A 17,161-nucleotide genomic window follows, 5' to 3' on the forward strand; every position below is an offset into this window, starting at 1 on the left:
TTTCTAGCTTCCAGTTTATTCTCCGTTAGTCAGCACCTCCACACTAAATAATGTTCTCTGGGGGTGCTCCAGCTCCAGCTTTTTATTACTGTCCGTTATTAACAACACTAATAGACAGTCAACACATTCCCAGCCAGGGTTCCGTAGTTAATAAAGTAAAGCGCAAATTGCAGGGCATTGCGTTCATACTAAAATCCTGAAATACATGTAGGTGATAGATAGCAATGCTGTTTGTATCATCTTTGAGGGACATGATGAATAACACTGTCTCTCTTTCAGGATGAAAACTTTGCCGTGGAAGCGGGGAGGCAGCCAATCACATTTGAGAACCCTCTGTATGCCACTGCAGCGGCTGGATCGTCTAGTGATCCTGCTGTCATCCACGCCACACAGGTACGCAAGGCAACACTGTTGCATGAACATTCCTAGGGCAGGTTGGATTGACATCATTGTTAAAGCAGTACTAATTGTTCTGCACTGTTTTACTCCAAACAGGTGACTGTTACTGTTAGCGGTGAGCAGATAGAGAAGAACTTTGCGAACCCAGCGTACCATACAGATCAGATTGTGTGCACCGTGGACAGTTCCACAGCCAGAGCCAAGCCTGTTCAGGTGACTCTTCCGTCCTGTACTTGTATCATTAGTTAAATGTAAGGGATTATATTGTAATTTACAGCAATTGTGTCCTACATTGACAGGAGTCCAGGTGGAGCTTCTTCAAAAGAAAATTTAAGCCAAGCACAACTTTTGAAAACCCTACCTACTCAGAGGTAAGGCCAATACTGCCACCCAAGCAGCTCCTATTCCTGTTCTACAGTAGAAAATGGCAAACATGCAGAACATATGTTTGTATTCCTTCTAACTGTTTGAGGTTTGCTTCTTATTGCTACTTGTAGGTTAAGAGGCCTTGGGGTTGTGTTGGCCTGTCTTCTACTAGTCATCCCGTTGTTGTTTTTCAGATGCAGAATGAAAAAGCAGTAGGAAGCAATGAGGACAGTTCCTCCACCGACCCCTCTCCCTTTGCCCCAACCGCCAAACCCTTTAAGAGGGATCGTCCCAGCACCTACTCACCAACTGAGGACACTTTCCGAGACACAGCGAACCTTGTTAAAGAGGACAGCGATGTGTAATCCCGTTTCTCACAGATGGGAATCAAAGACACACTCTCCTTTGCACAGAATCTATTTTTATATGCAGCCTGTGTAAAAAAAACAAAAAAAAACAAACGAAGATTGTTTTGAGAAAAGAAATTAGACAAACGTTTCTTTAGCATACAGAAAAGAGGTCTGTCGTGACTATGCCTTCGGATATTTCTGATGCCAATTCTTGTTTCCTGATTTTTTTTTTATTGTGATGTAATATATGTATATCTTTGCACTGAAGCTGCTGATAGAAATGTTATAAATATGTTGTACATTTGTAAATTTGAAGAGTAAGATTTTTGTCGATAATATTCTCTGGCTGTTGGAAGTAGATGAGCTTATCGATAGTGCTTCATAAACAAAGTAACACATAACAGGTGAAGTGCATTGTGGATGTACAGTAGATATATCGCATTAGGACAATGTTTTGAAAGGATAACTAACTATTTTTGCCACTGAACCAAACTGAAGATGTATGCATTTTATCTTGCATGTTTATATACCTCATTTCAGGGCTTTAAAAAAACAAAACAAAACGGAGCAAAACAAATACAAACTGATCCAATTACCTTAGCTATTCTAAATCTATAGACGCTGTAAAAAGAAAACTATCAAAATTCGGAATATCTCGAAGAATAGTATGCTAAGCATACTTACATGGTACTTACGTTCAAACTTGTAAAAACAATTCCCTGACTTTTTTTGGCATATATAAATCAAAACTATCATATTTAGGTAAGACTTTTTTATGAATAATGATGGCCTCTTTTTAAAATTAATTTGGAACAATACTTGAATATGCCAATGATTTTAATATGTGAAGATGTATAATTTTGGACATCTCTAGTGACTCTGGTAAGCTGGTAAAGTCCAAGAGCATCTGGAGATACAGAATTTGAAGAAATTAGGAATCTGACTGTCATTTTCTAAACATGGGTTATACATCCTGTGCTCTTAGATTGATTGTTTTGTATTGTGATGAAAATGACAAATAAAGACTGTATCAATGATCATTCTAAATATGCTCAAATGGTTTTCTAGCTGGCAAAGTGGGAGACAAAATGCTGCTGAGACGTAAAATTAATAAATGTTTTTTTTTAAAACAATCTCAACAGTCTGTTTTTCTTACCTTAAACTACATTGTGATTAACACAGTAGTATATTTTCTTGGCACCTCAGGAACAGTAGGGCATCACCTGTACGCCAAGGCGGAGAAGTGGCTTTTCTTCCAGCAGGTGGTCTCCTTACTGGGCTATCGCATATCCACTGCGGGAGTGGAGATGGAAGAGCAAAGGGTCAGTGCAGTACGGTCGTGGCCTGTTCCATCCAACATAAAGGCAGTGCAGCGCTTCCTAGGTTCTGCCAACTATTTCAGGCGCTTCATTGGGGGTTTCAGCACAGTGGTGGCCCCTCTCGCCTCCCTCCTGAAGGGAGGTCCTAGACAGCTGCGATGGACTGAGGAGGCCCACGAAGACTTCCGTATGCTCAAGGAACGTTTTACGAACGCACCTGTTCTGGCTCATCCTGACCCGTCACTGCCCTTCATTGTGGAGGTGGGCGCCTCCGAGGTTGGAGTAGGGGCTGTTCTCTCCCAACGGACTGGATTGCCGCCTAAACTCCATCCATGCGCCTTCTACTCATGGAAGCTGTCTCCCGCGGAGCAGAATTACAACGTGGGGGATCGTGAGTTGCTGGCCGTCAAGAAGGCGCTGAAAACATGGTGGCACTGGCTGGAGCGTACTCAACACCCATTCCTTGTTTGGACGGACCACCGGAACCTAGAGTATATTCAAGCAGCAAAGAGGCTGAATCCGCGTCAGGCCATGTGGGCCCTATTCTTCGCCAGGTTTGACTTTACCCTCTCATATTGGCCGGGATCTAAGAACGTCAAGGGCGATGTGTTGTCCCGGGTGCATGCCACAAGGGATCGGAGGGAGAAAGTGACACCCATTATTCCCCTGTCCCGCATTGTGACTCCTGTCGTGTGGAATGTGGACGCGACATCGGTCGAGACCTGCGACAGGAACCCTCACCTGCCCACTGCCCGTAGGGGCGTACCTATAATACCTCTGATGTGCGGTACCGTCTCCTCGCCTGGGCACACACAGCACCTGTGTCGGGGCACCCGGGTATAGCCAGTACTATCAACTGTCTCTGTACTGGGGGCCCACCATGGCCCAGGACGTCCGGGTTTACGTCTCTTCCTGCTCCACTTGCACACAGAGCAAGACACTAAGACACCTCCCCTATGGCAAACTCCACCCACTGCCGGTTCCACAATGACCCTGGTCCCATCTCTCCATGGACTTTGTCACAGACCTTCCCCCCTCGGAGGGGCACACCAGTTTGTCATTTGATTCCTCTGCCTGGTCTCACTACGGCCATGCAGACCGCGGAGGCTCTCTTCTCTCACACCTTCTGGCACTACGGGATCCCAGAGGACATGATGTCTGACCGTGGTCCTCGGTTCACCTCCCGTGTCTGGAAAGCCTTCATGGAACGACTGGGGGTCACGGTCAGCATCACCTCCGGGTACCATCCCCAATCAAATGGGCAGGTGGAAAGGGTAAATCAGGAACTGGGTAGGTACCTTCGTAGGTACTGTCCGGACCGGACGGGGGAGTGGGCTGCGTTTCTGCCTTGGGAAGGATACGCACAAAACTCCCTCCGTCACTCCTCCACTAACCTCACACTCTTTCAGTGTGTTCTAGGCTATGAGCCGGCCCGGGCACCCTGGCACCGGAGTCGGATCGAGGCTCCTGTGGTGGACAAAAGGTTCCGGCATGCTGAGGAGGTATGGAACACAGCACACACCCGTCTCCAATGCGTCGTCCTCCGGTAGAAAGCGCAGGCCGATCGTCACTGCAGTGCCCGCAAAACACCAGTCTCAATGTCAACAGTGAAGAAGCAACTCCGGGATGCTGGCCTTCTAGGCAGAGTTGCAAAGAAAAAGCCATATCTTAGACTGGCCAATAAGATGGGCAAAAGAACACAGACACTGAACAGAGGAACACTGCCTAGAAGGCCAGCATCCCGGAGTCGCCTCTTCACTGTTGACGTTGAGACTGGTGTTTGCGTGTACTATTTAATGAAGCTGCCAGTTGAGGACTTGTGAGGCGTCTGTTTCTCAAACTAGACACTCTAATGTACTTGTCCTCTTGTTCAGTTGTGCACCGGGGCCTCCCACTCCTCTTTCTATTCTGGTTAGATCCAGTTTGCGCTGTTCTGTGAAGGGAGTAGTACACAGCGTTGTACGAAATCTTCAGCTTATTGCCAATTTCTCGCCTTAATTTCTCAGAACACGAACAGACTGACTAGTTTCAGAAGGTTTTTGTTTCTGGCCATTTTGAGCCTGTAATCGAACCCACAAATGCTGATGCTCCAGATACTCAACTAGTCTAAAGAAGGCCAGTTTTATAACTTATTTAATCAGAACAACAGTTTTCAGCTGTGCTAACATAATTGCAAAAGGGTTTTCTAATGATCAATTACCCTTTTAAAATGATAAACTTGTATAAGCTAACACAAAGTGCCATTGGAACACAGGAGTGATGGTTGCTAATAATGGGCCTCTGTACGCCTATGTAGATAATCCATAAAAAATCTGGCGTTTCCACCTACAATAGTCATTTACAACATTAACAATGTCTACACTGTATGTCTGATCAATTTGATGTTATTTTAATGTACAAAAAATGTGCTTTTCTTTCAAAAACAAGGACATTTTTAAGTGACCCCACACACACACTTTAATAAACTCAGTAGTTCTAAACCTGCGACTGCCTACTCATCTCTACACTTGTGAAAGTATGGTGTAGCATTAAGATTTCCCTTCACTGGAAGTAAGGGGCCTAGCCCGAACCATGAAAAACAGCACCAGAACATTATTCCTCCTCTACCAAACTTTACAGTTGGCACTATGTATTGGGGCAGGTAGTGTTCTCCTGGCATCCGCCAAACCCAGATTCGTCCGTCCAACTGCCAGATAGTGAAGCGTGATTCATCACTCCAGAGAACTCGTTTCCACTGCTCCAGAGTCCAATGGCGGCAAGCTTTACAACACTCCAGCCGATGCTTGTCATTGCGCATGGTGATCTTAGGCTTGTGTGCGGCTGCTCGGCCAAGGAAACACATTTCAAGAAGCTCCTGATGAACAGTTATTGTGCTGACGTTGCTTCCAGAGGCAATGTTCTGTTCTGTGAGCTTGTGTGGCCTACAACTTTGCGGCCGAGCCGATGTTGCTCCTAGACATTTCCACTTCACAATAACAGCACTTACAGGGCAGCTCTAGCAGGGCAGAAATTTGATGAATTGACTTGTTGGAAAGGTCCACGTTGAAGGTCACTGAGCTCTTCAGTAAGGCCATTCTACTGCTAATGCTTGTCTATGGAGATTGCATGGCTGTGTGCTCGATTTTATACTCCTGTCAGCAACGGGTATGGCTGAAATAGCCAAATCCACTCATTTGAAGGGGTGTCCACGTACTTGTGTATGTCTATAGTGAATAATGAAATCAGTCAACTTAAATAAATTCAAATCTTTGGATTTCATATGACTGGGCAGGGGTGCAGCCATGGGTGGGCCTTGGAGGGCATAGGCCCCCATTTAGCAGCCAGGCTCACACACTGGGGAGCCAGGACCAGCCAATTAGAGTGTATTTTCCCCCACAAAATGGCTTTATCATTGGAAGAAATACTCCTCAGCCTTTTATTGTGCCCAGCACAAGGTGTCCCTGTGTAATGATCATGCTGTTTAATAAGCTTCTTGATATACCACACCTGTCAGGTGGATGGATTATCTTGGCAATGGAGAAATGCTCACTAACAGGGATGTAAACAAATTTGCGCACCAAAAATAGAGAGAAATAAGCTTTTTTGTGCGTATGGAAATTGTTGGGGATTTATTTCAGCTCATGAAACATGGGACCAACACCTTACATGTTGCATTTATATTTTTATTCAGTGTAGTATCAACATCCTTGAAATGCAAATAATGAATATAAATCAATCTAAAATGTATCATAGATGTGATTGATAAAGGAAAGAGTCCAGTGGCTCATGTGTTTTCCACACCCACTTGGTTTGCATGGCTCTTTCTGTCGTCTTTGGGGACAGGAAGTAGAACAGCGACTGTGAAGTCTGCTATGAATGCAGGGAGGTAGGACAGGGGGATCCAGATGAACTTAGCATCCCAACCAGGTGAGTAGCGGGTCCGTGGGTGGCGGGCTGTAAGGGCATGCTGCATGCAACTGGTCACTTTGGAGATGTCTGAACTGCACAGGAGACCCATGGAGAAATCCTGAGCTTTTACATCTGTAATAGACCACAGGAAATGGATGAAAATCAGACATGAATGTTTCAGCATTGTAATGACATGACTAAACAATTTAAAAAACATACAGTACACAGTATTTACTCACATTCGTCAAAGAATGTGGGTCCATACGAGTGCTTGACCTCCTCAGGGAGACGGTTCCACAGTCTCTGCAGGTCTGCTTCAATGAGGTCCAGCCTGGTCACACCCGTCTTGAAGAAACCAGGCTCAATGATACTCACTTTTACACCAAAATGCTGCATATCCCGCCTGAACATAAGAGCAAGCAGCTTAGTTGTTATCTAGCTAATACACTAAGATGCTTAAATCTATGAATAACTCTGTGGTGCGAATCTACCCTGCACAGTGTTGCACAGTTCCAGTTCCATAATAGAATGCTTGGAAATGAATCTCTAGTTTCCTGAGTTTATTATATTGTAAAACAATGCCACAGTACCTAAGGCTGTCAGAGAAGGCCTCCACACCATACTTAGATAGGCAGTAGCCTCCTCCGTTGAGGGCAAGCCTCCCCAGGATACTGGCAACATTGACCACCCTTCCTTGAGCCTTCTTTAAGAGTGGGAGGAACTTCAGGGTCACGTCAATCAGACCTATTAAATTCACATCTAGAACTTTCTTGAAGTCCTCCAACTGCATCCATTCAGTGGGGCCTATAGGTGTGGACCTCCCAGCGTTGTTGACCAGCCCCCAGAGACCTGTGATACAGAGAGGGAAGGAGATTTCCTACAATAACGACATGTGATACAGCATTATCAAGTATTAGAGTACTCTTATATGATGAGAAATGTGGGTAGAAAGAGATACACTGCAACTGTTCTGTAGAGTAACTGTAGTAACACACACTATTTTCTACTACATGTAATCCTAGAGTGATGCCCCCTAGTGCAATATGTGTCCTATCAATAGCTAGATGAATTCTGGGAATGTCAAAAGGCAATTCATTCATCTTTAACCAGGGCTGGATATGTGAAGCAAAGCTGTCTTAAATATTACATTCACTAATCTGCTTGTGGAAAGAGGTAAAGGATGCAAGATGCATGACATGATTGTGGATCTTGCACCAAATATTTCATTCTAAAGGGGTTGGGCTACAGTAAGTGCAGTAGTAATACTTCAAAGATTGGGATAGCCATAAATCAATATGTTTTAGTGTTTAGTGTTTAAAGCAAGAACATTCCAATTTGGCATCTAATTCAAATCACATAGACCATTTATGTGATTCAGAGTAAACTTGGCTGGTGACTAACAAAAGTTTGTCAATGTTCTCATCACTGTGTCTAGATAATGTTACGGTAGGTTTTCTAGATGTTTCCTCAGCAGCTCTCAAGGTGATAGTGGTTTGAAAATATGCAGATGTATGGGTCAGTTTCGGTTAGTCAAGCACCCCTATCTCATTTTTATCTCGTCCGGTGCTCGACTCTGACTGGCACCCTATCTACCCCCTGCTGCCTTCCTCACTTACCTCGCTCTCCAACCTCAGCGCGCACAAACTCCACCGCACTCTCGATGCTCGGACTGTCGGTAACATTGAACAGAACTGTCTTCAGTCTGGGAGAGGCCGCAGCCTTCAGTTCCGATTCACCTTTCTCCGTGAGACATGCGGCTATTACATGAAACCCCCTTTGGTCAAGCTGCCTTGCCAACAAATGTCCAAATCCGCTATCACAGCCCGTGATAAAGACATGTTTCTTGTCAAAATCTTCAACTTTGAAAGAATCTCTAATAAACCAGGCGATGGCTATGGCTGTAACTGAAATTAGTATGCAGAATAGAGCCAAGTGTGATAGGATTGCCTAAAACAGACACACATAAAATGACATTATTTCTTGCATAATCAACAAGCAATGTAATACAGAAAGTAATGTTATAAAGTTCTAAAAGATGAGGAACTGTATCAATCTCACCTGAAAAAAATCGAATAGAATATTCTCTTCAGACACCAGAGGAAAGACCTGTAGGGGTTAACTTTCAGTTATAGAATGGTACCTTTTCAATAACATATCATCTTGTCTTTTCTTCAAAACACTTACACCAGAGAAAGCTGAGTCTTCATCCATTAGTATTCTAAGTACTCATTCATTTGAATAGTTGACATGTTTGCCAGTATAATAAAAACAGCATAACTATATTGATAAAGAGGAATAGGCTCTAAAGAAACATATAACATCATATGAGTTTTCAAATTAATAAGACAATAGCTTAGTGTTTAGAGTAGGCCTACAATATAAGTATTCCGTTTCTTTTCATATGCAGTTGTTTGTCTGTGTCCTCCATCACCATACTCCTTGTCTATCTTGCTTACAGAACTGGTACACACTTTAAGGATTATATTATTAGTTTGTCATAATCACAGCAGTCACCTGGTCATAAGCAAACTTGGCTGCAGGCAGCTCACAGCTTTTCATTTGACATAGTATACATGTCTGGCGGGTTGAAAGATAATACCTAAAAGCGTATTTCTGGTTTGAGAGAACGTGGCTGAATAGAAAATTCTACAATTCTTCTAAATTCTACAACCCTCTTTTTTCAATAATGATTTCTGATTCCGCAGTTGGAATTAATGGTAGCAAGTCACAGGTATATCCAATGAGAGTAAACATTTGATTAGGAAGCTTTTGTTTTTTGATAGGAAGAATATGCTGTAAGTCATACAGTAGGCTAGGCCTATTTTGATTTCTCATCATGATACTATTCTATCACAGCAGTATAATGGCAAACTGTAATAGTGTTTATCTAACCACCAGATGGCATCTTGGTCTCTCCTAAATGTGTACAAGAAACACTGTTGTAAAGTAAATCATGTGCAAGTCCACACACTGTTGTCAACAAGGTTAAAGGTAATTCATTTCAGGCAGTGTTGTGTTTATGTAAAAATGTATAATATATAGCCACACAATTATATATAAATTATTCACAAATGCAATAAGTATGTTGTGCTGAATTCAATATGTTCACAATTGAGCATTAAAAGGGTGGAACATTATTACTGCTTACACTTGCATGGGGTTACAAAATTGTTAGTTTCCCCAAATTCTAGGATGTCTGAAAAATCCAGGATTATAGGTACATTTTGCATCCTATACAACATCTTCTGTAATGTGAATTATACATTGGACCTACCATGGCTACTTGCAAGTTTGGTATTTTCTGATCCAGTATATAAAAAAGCAGAATGGAGTTTGTTCCTCTGTCCAACCTACGTGCTTCCCAGTGGCTACTATAAAATGACTTCTGAGGGGCTACAGAATGGGAGCCGTGTCAAAGGTCTGTACTGCTTGATTGTGTAATATGTCCCATTGACCTTCAATGGTTTACATGACCATAATAGTCCTGGTAAATACATCCTCTTCACCTGATTGCCACTAGGGCTAGGCCACTCATGTTTTTCTTTTGAAGGTGCACTCCATTCTGCAAAGTCATACAGTATAATTGAGCAGAGCAGTGTAAGTGTGACGTTGTTCAAGACCAATGAATGAGAAGAAGGGAGCCAGTGCAGGTAAAGTAGAATGCACATAATACTATAATCAGCCATCTCCCCTTAGTAACCTGGGAAACAACTATTGATTGTATCCTTCAATGATATTGGGTAGCTATAAGCTAATCAAATGTATTTATACATATTTACATCAGCAGATGTCACAAAGTGCTTATACAGAAACCCAGCCCAAGTAGATCTAGACTAGAGTTTGGATTTATGGTCTAGAGACAGAATATAATTTACTGTATGTATCAAGTGGACACAATGAAAACATCTAAACCACTGAAACACTTTCCATTACATTTTATTATCAGACCAGTGAAACACCGTACAAATACAAAATGTGACTAGACAAAATGCAAATCCCAACTCTGTTTAAGTTTGTAAACAAATGAATGTTCATTTTTCATTCATTGGTTGAATCAAATGCTATACTTTTTTCTCATCGGAAAAAATGTATGGCATTTTTCTTGCTGTCCCGTGGGTGTAAATAAAGACTTGTTCTTACTTTTGGTCAGACAACCATTAACATTAAAGAATAGATCCTGTTGGTTTGGCCATATCTTTTAAGAGCATTTTGTCAGCGATCCAAGTTGGCATGTAGGACATTGGCAACCATAAGAACTTGGCATCCCAGCCAGGTGAGTAGCGAGTCCGAGGGTGGAGAGCAGAGATGGCGTGCTCCATGCAGCTCACAACCTTCATCAGGTCCCCATCCAGCAACGTCGCAACATTCTTCTCCAATGTCACATTTGCTGGAAGAAAGGTATTACCTCCATTAACAAGCTGACGTCAAAGGCAGACTTAACTTGCCCAGTTCATTTGCCCTGGGCAATCCCTGTCAGCCCGTTCTTGGAGTGCTTGTCATTCTGTCACAGGTTTTGATAAACCTATTTGCGTCAATCATACTACAGCAGCATGCACAGGTTCATGTGTATATTTGTTTGTTTAAAACAATGTAAACAATATTTTAAAAAGTACCTCTCTCTGGGTAATCATGTCCATATTGATCTTTGATTTCTTCAGACAGATTGTCCCACAATGTCTTCACATTTTTTCTCAGGAGATTTAGATCAGTCACACTTGTTTTGAAAAATCCTGGTTCAAGACACAGGACTTTAACTCCAAACGCTGACATGTTCATCCTGGAATTCAAACACAAAAATGTGCCACAACAAACATTAAAACATGTCTGCAATACAGTATCCATATAAAGTCAGAGCCATAGAGAATAATGCTCTGAGCATCACTATTCAGTTTGCTACAATTCTTGAACTCATTCAAATAAACGTGATACAGTATATTCTTAGACAAAAAGCCGGGACTCGCACCGTAGACTGTCATTGAAAGCCTCCACTCCATATTTTGACACACAGTAGGGACCGCCAAAGGCGCTTATCCTCCCAAACACGCTGGCCACATTCACCACCCTGCCCCTGGCCTTCTTGATGAGGGGCAGGACACTCAGAGTCACACCAATGACTCCAATAAGGTTAACATTCAACATGGACTTGTAGTCGTCGACGGTCATCCAGTCACAGGGGCCTGATGGTACAGAGACACCAGCATTGTTCACCACAGCCCACAGACCTGAAAAAAACATTAAGGCAGACCATATAGTACAAACAAATCACACACACAGCAGGACACAGGCTGTAGTCACAATGAAGGATGGAGGAAAACATTCCATGCCTACAAATGTCAACAAGTGCTTACATGCCAGTTGTCACATGTGGGAGTGAGGTATCTTACAGTGAGAAAGGTTAACTTAACAGGCCCAGTGCAGTCAAAAAACTGATTTTCCTGTGTTTTATATGTACAGGTGAAGTCAGAAGTTTACATAAACTCGTTTTAATGACTTCAACCTAAGTGTTTCAACCACTTCACACATTTCTTGGAAAATGAAAAGAAATCAGCCAAGACGTCAGAAGAAAAATTGTAGACCTCCACAAGTCTGGTTCATCATTAGGAGCAATTACCAAACGCCTGAAGGTACCACGTTCATCTGTGCAAACAATAGTATGCAAGTATAAACACCATGGGACCACGCACCCAACATACCGCTCAGGATGGAGACACGTTCTGTCTCTATTAGAGATGAACGTACTTCGGTGCGAAAAGTGCAAATCAATCCCGGAACAACAGCAAAGGACCTTGTGAAGATGCTGGAGGAAACAGGTACAAAAGTATCTATATCCACAGTAAAACGAGTCCTATATCGACATAACCTGAAAGGCATCATGTTGTGGGGGTTCTTTGCTACAGGAGGGACTGGTGCACTTCACAAAATAGATGGCATCATGAGGAATTAAAATGATGTGGATATATTGAAGCAACATCTCAAGACATCAGTCAGGAAGTTAAGGCTTGGTCGCAAATGGGTCTTCTAAATGCACAATGACCCCAAGCATACTTCCAAAGATGTGGAAAGATGGCTTAAGGACAACAAAGACAAGGGATTGGAGTGGCCATCACAAAGCCCTGACCTCAATCCTATAGAAAATTTGTGGGCAGAACTGAAAAAGCGTGTGCGAGCAAGGAGGCCTACAAACCTGACTCAGTTACACCAGCTCTGTCAGGAGGAATGGGCCAAAATTCACCCAACTTATTGTGGGAAGCTTGTGGAAGGCTACCCAAAACATTTGACCCAAGTTAAACAATTTAAAGGCAATGCTACCGAATACTAATTGAGTGTATGTAAACTTCTGACCCACTGGGAATGTGATGAAAGAAATAAAAGCTGAAATTAATCATTCTCTACTATTATTCTGACATTTCACATTCATAAAATAAAGTGGTGATCCTAATTGACCTAAGACAGGGAATTTTTACTAGGACTAAATGTCAGGAATTGTGAAAAACTGAGTTTAAATGTATTTGGCTAAGGTGTATGTAAACTTCCAACTTTAACTGTATATATTTCCACACTATGAGGTTGGAATAATACTGTGAAATTGTGAACATTATGATAATGCCCTTTTAGAGCTGTTTGAAAAGATCGCATGAATTTTTATACTGTTTTAGTGGGATGGCGTTTTCGGCCTGTCTGGTGACATCCAAACCAGTCTACCAATAACAGCTAGTTTTCAGTTCTCCCCACTCAGACCACTCCCAGACAGTCCTAGCAAAAATCTTGCTTGAGAAATTGTTCTTTGCTAAGAAGCAAGTTGTTCCTTTTTGACTATTTGACTATTTGAAAATATCCAAGTATTACAAAAGTTGCAACATTTGGCTAATTTGGACTTCAAAGACACACACCCTTCTCCCCAACCAAGGTTTTGATGAATGCTGTTGCTTTGTTGACACTGTCAGTGCTGATGACATCCAGGTGGACTGTGTTCAATCGTTCAGAAGAGACCTTCTTCAGCTCATCCTCCCCCTTCTCAGTGTAGCAGGCTGCGATCACACAGAAGCCCAGCTTGTCCAGATGTCTGGCCAGAAGGTTCCCGAACCCAGAGTCACAGCCAGTGATGTAGACATATTTCTCTCCTTTATTGGGTACTCTCGCGAGTTCCCTGTACCAGCGGAACACAAACCAAAAAGCCACCAGTCCAATAATGTACAGGAACATTTCTGGGAGGAAAGAGGTTCATTCAGATAAACATCATATGTTATCATATTAAAAATAAACATTTTCTATTTGCAAAGATATGTAATTGAAGGTTCATTGGGGGCATATCATATTATCTTCTATTTTACAGAGGAGCACAAACTAGTAGAAAAATCAATGCAATCAGTCCAATGGCAAAAACAGCAGAATCTTGTAGGATACTATTTTGCAAACCATTGACAAATTCTTGAGTAGTTTACAGATAGTAGGCCAAGAGCTATGGTGAAAAACAGTATATTTCCATCCATTTTAATTGGATTTTAGAAGCAAATTCATATCATATCTGCTGTGCTGTTTGCACTACGACATTTGTTTAAGTATTCAAGGTCTATTTACATTTCTCTGGTGTGCAACAAAGTTCTGCTAAGTGACTATCCTACAGCTAGAGCAATGTTTCTTAATCCTGTTCCCTGGGACCCAAATGGGTGACAATTGTGTTTTTGACTTTGCACTACACACCTGATTCAAATCATTAAATCTTGATGATGGTTTGATCATTTGAATCAGCTGTGTAGTGCTTGGGAAAAAACAAGAATGTGCCCAGGACAAAGGACAACTTGCCTACAGTAATTACAGAATATTTCCAAGTGAAATATATAGTAGACAGTCTGATGACATGGCCATTTGAACATGAAGTGAGGCATGGAATTAGAGGAAACTTGATGGGTAAATCAACTTGGCTACAAAATATGATGCATTATTACAAAGTATTATACCTCCAAACTGATTAGCCTGCCCTATTACCTGGATCAACAAAACCACAAACTGTCTACATAACATCTAAAAGAATGATAAGATCTCCTGTTTACCATTTTAACCATGAATGATCTTTGACCACTATGGGTTATCTGATAGATTATGCCTAGTTTTTATTGAGCAAATATTATTCGGATAAATGCCTGAAATCTTCATACCACATCTACATTACTAGCCCCTGTTGCATACAAAAGTATATATATATATATATACACACAAAACTTTGCGCCTCACATGACAGCAATGACCTCCAACACCTACGCATAAAATATGAACATTAATCAGATTCAGACGCCAAGACCTAAAAAAAAAAAAAAATCACCTCGTTATATTTCATCACATCTTTCAATAACCACGTCAAGGCAGTTAGCCCATTCTTTGAAAGATGATAAACATGAATGACTCGAATCACTTGTTCAGCGAACTGCAACTTTATCAGCTCGACTAACCTTTGTCCTTTTAACCAAGCGCTTTTAACATTTAATGTTAATCAAAAACTGAACCGCTTGATTAATATCCTTTCTCAGACATGGCAAAGAAACACTGGAAACTTACCCCAGGCGACAGAATTTCGCTCCCCTAAGTACGCTTGTTGAGCGGCTGGTAATAGTGTAACATCAGTGACTGTATTCCTTGTCCTAAAATAGTTTCTATTTTCTCTGTGTTCTTTACCTTCCGGTGTGTGAAGAAACTTTATTTAACACATTGTTATGGACGGTCGACGTACTCCATCTGCTGGACGTTATAAAAGCTGTAACTACACTTCAACCACAGCTGAAAACCAGTCGTTAATTTAAAATGTTCGATTTGCAACCTATTTATGTGGATGAGTGAAATATATATGTAAACACTAATGAAGTGTAAACATGACAGTGTTGAAATGATCACCTACTGCACCAAGTCTACTGGCCTACCATTCAGGTGTGGTGGGTATGCTGGTATAGGATGTTTTCATGATGATATCTGTCTATAATGATAGCCTATGATTATCATAGATCTATCTTGCATCACTACCCTTATTCATTCAGGGTCGTCACTCTAGCTACATTGTGAGACACCCAGTGGAATGACTCACAATGACCAGTCCTGTTTTTATTACAGGCCATCTCAAACAAACCCTCTCAAGCTCCCACTTGATATGACTTATCATCAGTTACGGATGGTAATTAATAACCGGCTCTAAAGCAATACAAATTCCTGTCTATCCTGACAGCTGCCATTGCGGGCATTGACCTCAAACCATTCAGACTTTTGTAAAGACCTGAGTTTGGTCAGATATTAGGATAATTTATAACAAAGAAATTATGAGTGTACTCTTGCCTGTTGAATGGTTTGTGGTCATAGGCACATCCTTAAAAACGTAGTTGTTGGGTAATGAAGTATACTTGAAAAGAACAAAAAGGCCCATTAACTGAATATGCTCCAAATTACCACCTTTATTGACAATGTTTCGATTCAAAGCGATCTTCTCATTTTTAATATTAGAATCTAAAAATCACCCCTTAGCCTAGTCCTGGCCTTATTGCCAACCCCTATGGCATATCCTGTGGCATTCAACCATTGACACATGGGCAATTCTACGGTAACGGAATTGCGCTGACACTTAAAATGAATGCTAAACAAAAAACATTGATTTCAAAGTTTAACAAACCATATAACTCTATGCACAAGGACTACTTTTAACAATTTTTCACTGAACATGTGACAAAAACACATAAAAATTTGGTAACAGAATTCCGGTAAAATCTTCCTCAGTTTTTTTATGTCCATGTTTTCCAAAAACACTTAAAAATATGCTCCAAATTAAGATTCAAAGATGTCTGCAGAAAGAATGGGGTGTCAGCTATGACATGACACAGTGACTTTGAAAAAAATCTCAAAGAGTGTGCAAAGCTGTCATCGAGGCAAAGGGTGGCTACTTTGAAGAATCTCAAATATAAAATATATTTTGACTTGTTTAACATTTTTTGGGTTACTAAATGGTTCCACATATGTTATTTCATCGTTTTGATGTCTTCCTTATTATTCTACAATGTAGAGACCAGCAAAATAAAGAAAAACCCTTGAATGAGTAGGTGTGTCCAAACTTTTGACTGGTACTGTAGTTCAGAACAGTATAGTTCAGCACAATACAGTACATTATAGTGTTCTCAACTCTATTGTGGTCTACTGTGTACTGTACTGAATTATATTTTTCTTTAAAGTACTGTACTCTACTGTACTGTCCAAACTTGTGAACCCAACTGTAGTTTGTGACTACTATGATTTCCCATTGTAGCCGATTCAATTGAAGAAATTCCGTTACCGATTTTTGGCTAATTCCGTTACTGGAATTTTGAGTTTTTATAACTTAGTAATTCAAAATTGATATCAGTAAAACACTATAACTAATTGATAGGTCTCCGTTTACTTGTTACTTCTGTGAACTTTCATTATCCTCCATCCTCACGAGGGAGAGAAATGAGAAAATATCTAAAAGATATGTGGGTTTTTGGTAACAGAATTTCAACTCACAAGGCAATGTTTCTTAAACTAACAGAAAGCAGGAACATTCCTCCAGAACTAAATATAAGTGTTGATATTAGTTGTCAGGGGTATTTACTTCAACATTATTGTGTTTTGATGTATTTCTAATACCTTTTAAGACTTTTTCTGCTAGATGTTTTCTAAAACCCCCTTTCCATCTGTTTGACCAGAAATCAAAGCCTTTGCTTATTCCTAATTATTAAGATGGAAAATGGTTGAAAAATTGCTTAATTTCTCAAAAATATAGACTCTTGGCTTTCATTTGACACCCAATTAGACATGCTCATATGAACTTCACATGTTGGTGCTCACGAG

At 41.1% G+C, this 17,161-nt stretch overlaps 3 protein-coding genes across 4 annotated transcripts in view; 1 reads left to right on the top strand and 2 right to left on the bottom strand.

The window, feature by feature from the left end:
• Positions 1–2,211, top strand: part of lrp2a (low density lipoprotein receptor-related protein 2a) — a 59,211-nt gene extending 57,000 nt beyond the window's left edge. Inside the window, exons 78-81 of the mRNA XM_039014320.1 lie at positions 280–393; positions 496–612; positions 699–770; positions 960–2,211. Of these exons, the coding sequence (XP_038870248.1) occupies positions 280–393; positions 496–612; positions 699–770; positions 960–1,130 (474 nt within the window). The 3' untranslated portion in view covers positions 1,131–2,211. The remainder of the gene's footprint in view (positions 1–279; positions 394–495; positions 613–698; positions 771–959) is intronic.
• Positions 2,212–6,080: 3,869 nt separating this feature from the next.
• On the bottom strand, positions 6,081–9,724 carry rdh1 (retinol dehydrogenase 1). The gene is made up of 6 exons (XM_039014956.1): positions 9,597–9,724; positions 8,381–8,428; positions 7,939–8,269; positions 6,913–7,171; positions 6,562–6,725; positions 6,081–6,454 (listed from the first exon to the last, which is right to left on the bottom strand). Exons 1-6 carry the CDS (start codon positions 9,597–9,599, stop codon positions 6,198–6,200), a joined length of 1,062 nt encoding a protein of 353 aa, XP_038870884.1. The 5' UTR covers positions 9,600–9,724; the 3' UTR covers positions 6,081–6,197.
• Positions 9,725–10,242: 518 nt separating this feature from the next.
• dhrs9 (dehydrogenase/reductase (SDR family) member 9) lies at positions 10,243–15,008 on the bottom strand. 2 transcript variants are annotated; one of them, XM_039014958.1, is made up of 5 exons: positions 14,876–15,008; positions 13,213–13,527; positions 11,286–11,499; positions 10,936–11,099; positions 10,243–10,709 (listed from the first exon to the last, which is right to left on the bottom strand). In XM_039014958.1, the coding sequence occupies exons 2-5, from the start codon at positions 13,523–13,525 to the stop codon at positions 10,486–10,488; spliced, it is 915 nt and encodes a 304-aa protein (XP_038870886.1). In that variant the 5' UTR covers positions 13,526–13,527; positions 14,876–15,008; the 3' UTR covers positions 10,243–10,485. The 2 variants fall into 2 exon arrangements, with proteins under 2 accessions (XP_038870886.1, XP_038870885.1); XM_039014957.1 differs by having other exon boundaries at positions 11,286–11,544.
• Positions 15,009–17,161: the final 2,153 nt, after the last annotated feature.

The sequence above is a fragment of the Salvelinus namaycush genome, chromosome 19 (assembly GCF_016432855.1).
Source record: "Salvelinus namaycush isolate Seneca chromosome 19, SaNama_1.0, whole genome shotgun sequence".
NCBI classification, from domain to species: Eukaryota; Metazoa; Chordata; class Actinopteri; order Salmoniformes; family Salmonidae; genus Salvelinus; species Salvelinus namaycush.